The sequence below is a fragment of the Musa acuminata genome, chromosome BXJ3-4 (genome assembly GCF_036884655.1).
Source record: "Musa acuminata AAA Group cultivar baxijiao chromosome BXJ3-4, Cavendish_Baxijiao_AAA, whole genome shotgun sequence".
Lineage (NCBI taxonomy): Eukaryota > Viridiplantae > Streptophyta > Magnoliopsida > Zingiberales > Musaceae > Musa > Musa acuminata.
Window position 1 is genome coordinate 5,313,839 of NC_088352.1, and position 4,673 is coordinate 5,318,511.

Consider the following 4,673-nt stretch of genomic DNA (forward strand, 5'->3'; position numbering starts at 1 on the left):
CTCGTTTGAACCACAAACCCATGGGTGGAGGATTCCGTCGAAAAGCTTGCAGGCAAGTTGGATGTGTCGGAGAAGAAGCAGTCTGTGGTGGCAGGAGACTGGAGCGGAGAAGGCAAAGCAGCCGCGCTAAGGACTTGGCGTCAGTCGAGGATGCAGTTATCACGAACAGGACTGACCGGCAGCTCATTAATTCTTCTTTTGGAGCAGCCATCGTGCAGTGTCTGTGTTGCTACGCGCTCGTTCTTTTTCCCCGAAAGAACGGGGCTTCAGAGTGCAAGGAAAAGAGCTCTTGGATCAGTATATGAAACAAAAGGCTCCGAGAAACTCGTCGCACCCATTCATCATCTCATGACAGTCGTCTACTACGTCTCTCTTCCGTGGCCAATTCCTTTCATGTTCTTCTCAATAGTGGCTATATGATAGCATGCCATGAATTTTATTCGCTAATGCCTACGCTCATTCCCGATAAAGCACATTATCTCATAGAGTTACAACCAAGCATTCTAAACCTACGAAATGCAGTAGACATGTCGACAAAAGGAAGGTTGTAATAGAAGATGAGATCACATGAAGTTATGGATACTCTTAATATCGCTGTTTCTAACTTCAACTATGATGCTACAACTTACACGACCATGTCACAACTGGAAAGTATGAGCAGAATTCTAATTGTCCATAGACAGCTACAGATGCTTACAGACTAAAGTAGCACGAGGAAAACTAGAGATCGTCATTAGTTTGTCAGATACCTAAGTTCATCTCCAGGCGCATGAGACAACCAGAGGTCTATTCCTCCACCCGAGATAAAGTACACCATCTCGCTCTTCAAGCCAGTAGTGTTCGGAGTAGTTCTGTAACAGCGTTTTGATGGTTGCATTCACCAGAGGACTAAGAGGGCATGGCCGGAATCCAGCCATCAAAAACCGAGATTTCCATTTCCCAAAAAGCTCGTGTCTCTCCACTCTTTCAGAACCCTCGCAAGCAACAATGTTAACTATGTCCCTGGCAAGGCAGTGCTGCTCAACACTAATTCTCTCCTTGTTATCTCTTGGGAGAGTCACATCTATTGATTCAAACATGGCAGTATAATATTCCATAGTCTCCAAAAATCTTGGAAAAAATGGAGTAGTGTTAGTGTTGGATTCTTGTTCCACAAGTGTCACTACCTTTGGCGAAAGGCTCTTGACCAATCTCAAAAGCCTATCTCGGTGGTTCCTTGTGCTCACACTCTCATCTGGCATGTGATGTAGCTGAAAAGGAAAGTTCACTGCCACTGCCTCCCCTGGCCGAATGACAATGTCCTTGAGTTCCACATCACAGCCTGACATGGCGGCACCATGGAATTCAAAGGGCACGTTTCGAGATTGAGCAAGTCTAGATAGTCTCTGCCCCACGATATGTAGGCCACCATCCCTTGCATAAGCAGAATTGGAATCATCAACTCCGGTTATTCTTATGTGTGGAGGACCACCAGGCCTTGCTGAAAGGGCTTGAATGAGGGTTATCCACTGGCTTCCCTGGGCAATCTGGAAATCAATTATGTGAATCATGTTCTCACCCTTGACAGCCTCAGCAATTGCTCCATTTGCAGATAAGTAGCCGAATTTGAAGTATGGACAGACCTCATAAAGAATATGCATGTAGGAGAGGAGGTCAGAACTAGTGGGTTCTTTGCACTTCAATGCTTTGTAGATGGAACTACCAGAGGAAGACAGCCTAGCTATGAGGCCTTCGAGCAAGTATGCACCCAATCTTTGAAACGGTTCCCCAGAAACTGAAACCATCTGCTTCAACTCTGAAATTAGCCATTCAATATTAATCATATCATTGTCAGCAACAGCTCTAGCACAGGCTATGAGAAGCTGTTTCAAGTCTCCTCTGGGAATTCCCATCACTTGTCTCCATGCATCTGGCTCCAATGAAAGATGGCCCGGATAGGTGTTTTCAAAGCTCTCAACTATATCTGAATCAGGCCCTAGCATTGCAGTCTCTATCTCCCTTAACCTGATTTTAAGATCATTTGGGTCTTCAGTAACACATGAAGCACTTACTGAAGATCCGTAGACAATATCATATTGGGAATCTTGCTGGGATATAGGGCTCCCACTGGTCGACGAGAAACTTTGGGAAGATGGAGAATTATGCATGTTATAATTAGCAGTTGCCAAGGAGGACTCTAGAGTGCAGAATTGCACATCACTTGTCTGAGATTGAATTTTTCTTTGCTGAGTTCCATCATCAGAAGAAAAATAATGCACAGATTTGTGATTTTGAGGCATATAACTGGACTCAACATCTCTAGCAGGCATGGAGTTCTGATGATATGTTGACTGCTGGTGTTTGTCAAAGACCGAGTACTTTTTAGATGCTTGCATTGAAGTATAACCCACAATGTAGCCTCTCGAGGGTCTAATAAAATTAAAATCACATTGACTGGAGGAGCATTCTTCTGAAGACTATTTTTTGCTTGCCTGAGCTTTTTTGTCTTATCAAAATAATTTATCTGAAATAGACATATGTATAGGCATGAGCACCAAGATAACTCCATATTAATAACTGATGCTTTCACCAAAGAGGCAAAAACATTATGATTCAATAAATGTGGTTAAGAAAAGAGTAGGAATGAAGATTGTTCCAAAAAGTGTCAGTAGCAAACAAAATTCAAAGGCGAGGAGAGGGGACATGAGAATATGAGAATAATCATTAATATGAAAGTCAAAAGAATCAGCAATACACAAGCATTCAACAATTTATGTAGGCGTCATTGTGCTTAATTACATAAACATTTTAGATTTAGTTCCAAATTCATCTCACCTTTATGGAAAGCAATAAGTATTACAAAGGGGAAACAAGAAGAAATACAATACATAAAACACATGTTATATTGCTGCAGACATTAATTGACTGGAAGCATGACAACATACAATTATGATAAGGTTTATTTGCTGATATCATGAATTTCTTATGGTGCCAAAGACAGAAATTTGAACATTTTAAAAGAGAAAGACTTCAACTGTGTTATTATCCTTTGAGGATTTTATATGATTTTTATAATAAAAAAACTGACATTATTCTATTGCCATGTTGATTAGATGTTTCATTTAACATGAAGAATTGAGACTAATCCTAGATACAACCACCACAGGCACCATACCAGAGATAGACAGACTCCATACCGGCTTGTAGTTTTATGCATCCTAGAATTGTAAAACATAACAGAAGAGCATATATCCAAAAAGGTAGAAGGAAAATAGATCTGCAACATATTTTGAAGGACTAACTTCGTATAATTTATGAGATATACCAAGTTGAAGGCCGAAACCCACCTGATCAAATGGCTACCTAATCCACCAAGACAACATGTCCAGGAAGAAAAAGGCTAGCATCAACTAAACAAACCACAAAGAAAGAGGAATGGAAGAAAGTGAAAGTCAAAGCAAGGAAAAGCATAACAGAGTGGTTGCAGATCTGAAACTTAAGTATCTTCTTTTCTTTCCATAAAAAATACATAATTTTCTCAAACGAATTCTGCAAAAGACCCCAAATCACTCCATTTTTCCAAGCACAAACCCTAGTTTAGGGGGAAACAAACAACCTATGCATAGAAATTCCTTTCCCGGTATAAAAACTTTGGACATAAAACCCTTGATTAAAGCTTCTACACCTCAATCAAAGGAGAGAAGAGAACCTTCCCATCATCAAGAGCTCATTAGGAAGGAAGAAGGAAAAAGATAGTAGGAATCCCGGGTTAATCGGGAGGATTCCACCGATGTAAGTTCCCAAAATCAACACCATGAAGTCACATAAACCTTAAACAGAAGCTTGAATTCACAGCTCCATCAATCAATCCCACAATAAAAAAAAGGAAAATTAAAGAGAAATCAACACAACACAAAAAAATCAACAAACCCCACGACAACGAAAGCCCCACATCCCGTAGGAACAAAGTGCTTGATGATCGACTCTATCACTATGTAATTGCTCAGAAACATACATATAAATCACAGCAGACGAATCAGGCTTCAGCTTACCTTGTAAGCACCTGAGAGTAGCAGTCGAACACATCCAACAGAGCTCAGCGGAACAAGACCGAGGTTTCCGCTTCCAACTCCCTGTGAGCCAAGTGGAGGGGATGGGCATAAAGACACAAGAGGCAACAACAGCATGGGCTGAAGTGTCCCCGTGGAATGTTCAAAATTACTTTGTTGCCACGCCCGACTTGTACCCACCCAAATCGTACCAGATTTGACGATACGCTGGTGCTGGAAGCGCCAAGGAGACACGTGGAGCAAGACGAGGCGAAATCGATGGGATTGGGGATCGAACGGGATGGGATTAAGGATACAAATGGAGATGCGAAACCGGGGGCGGATGTCCAATTTGGTCAAAGTGACGGATTGAATTCCTTTTTGATTTGGGGGGTTTGGGGACTAATTTATTTTGACCGGAGGGGCGCAGGCGAGTCAACCGTGCGGGCGAATCGAATGGCCGTGGGAAGGTAGCCATCTGACCCACACGTTTCCGCGGACCGCCTTCCGATATGGAGAAGGTTCCTCCATGCCTTTTCTCCCGCGTTTCCCTTCCCGCTTCAACACAAGGGGGCGTTGGCCGGACGACCTCTCTTTTGGCTGCTGGAGTTTATCCGACGAGCATATTAGAATATATTTTTATTC

The 4,673-nt window shown here is 42.3% G+C and overlaps 1 protein-coding gene across 1 annotated transcript; it reads right to left on the reverse strand.

Annotated features, from left to right (window-relative positions):
• Positions 1-528: 528 nt before the first annotated feature.
• On the reverse strand, positions 529-4,187 carry LOC135635487 (scarecrow-like protein 21). Its single transcript, XM_065146586.1, has 2 exons — positions 4,032-4,187; positions 529-2,503 (listed from the first exon to the last, which is right to left on the reverse strand). The coding sequence occupies exon 2, from the start codon at positions 2,373-2,375 to the stop codon at positions 756-758; it is 1,620 nt and encodes a 539-aa protein (XP_065002658.1). The 5' UTR covers positions 2,376-2,503; positions 4,032-4,187; the 3' UTR covers positions 529-755.
• Between the last annotated feature and the right edge of the window lie 486 nt (positions 4,188-4,673).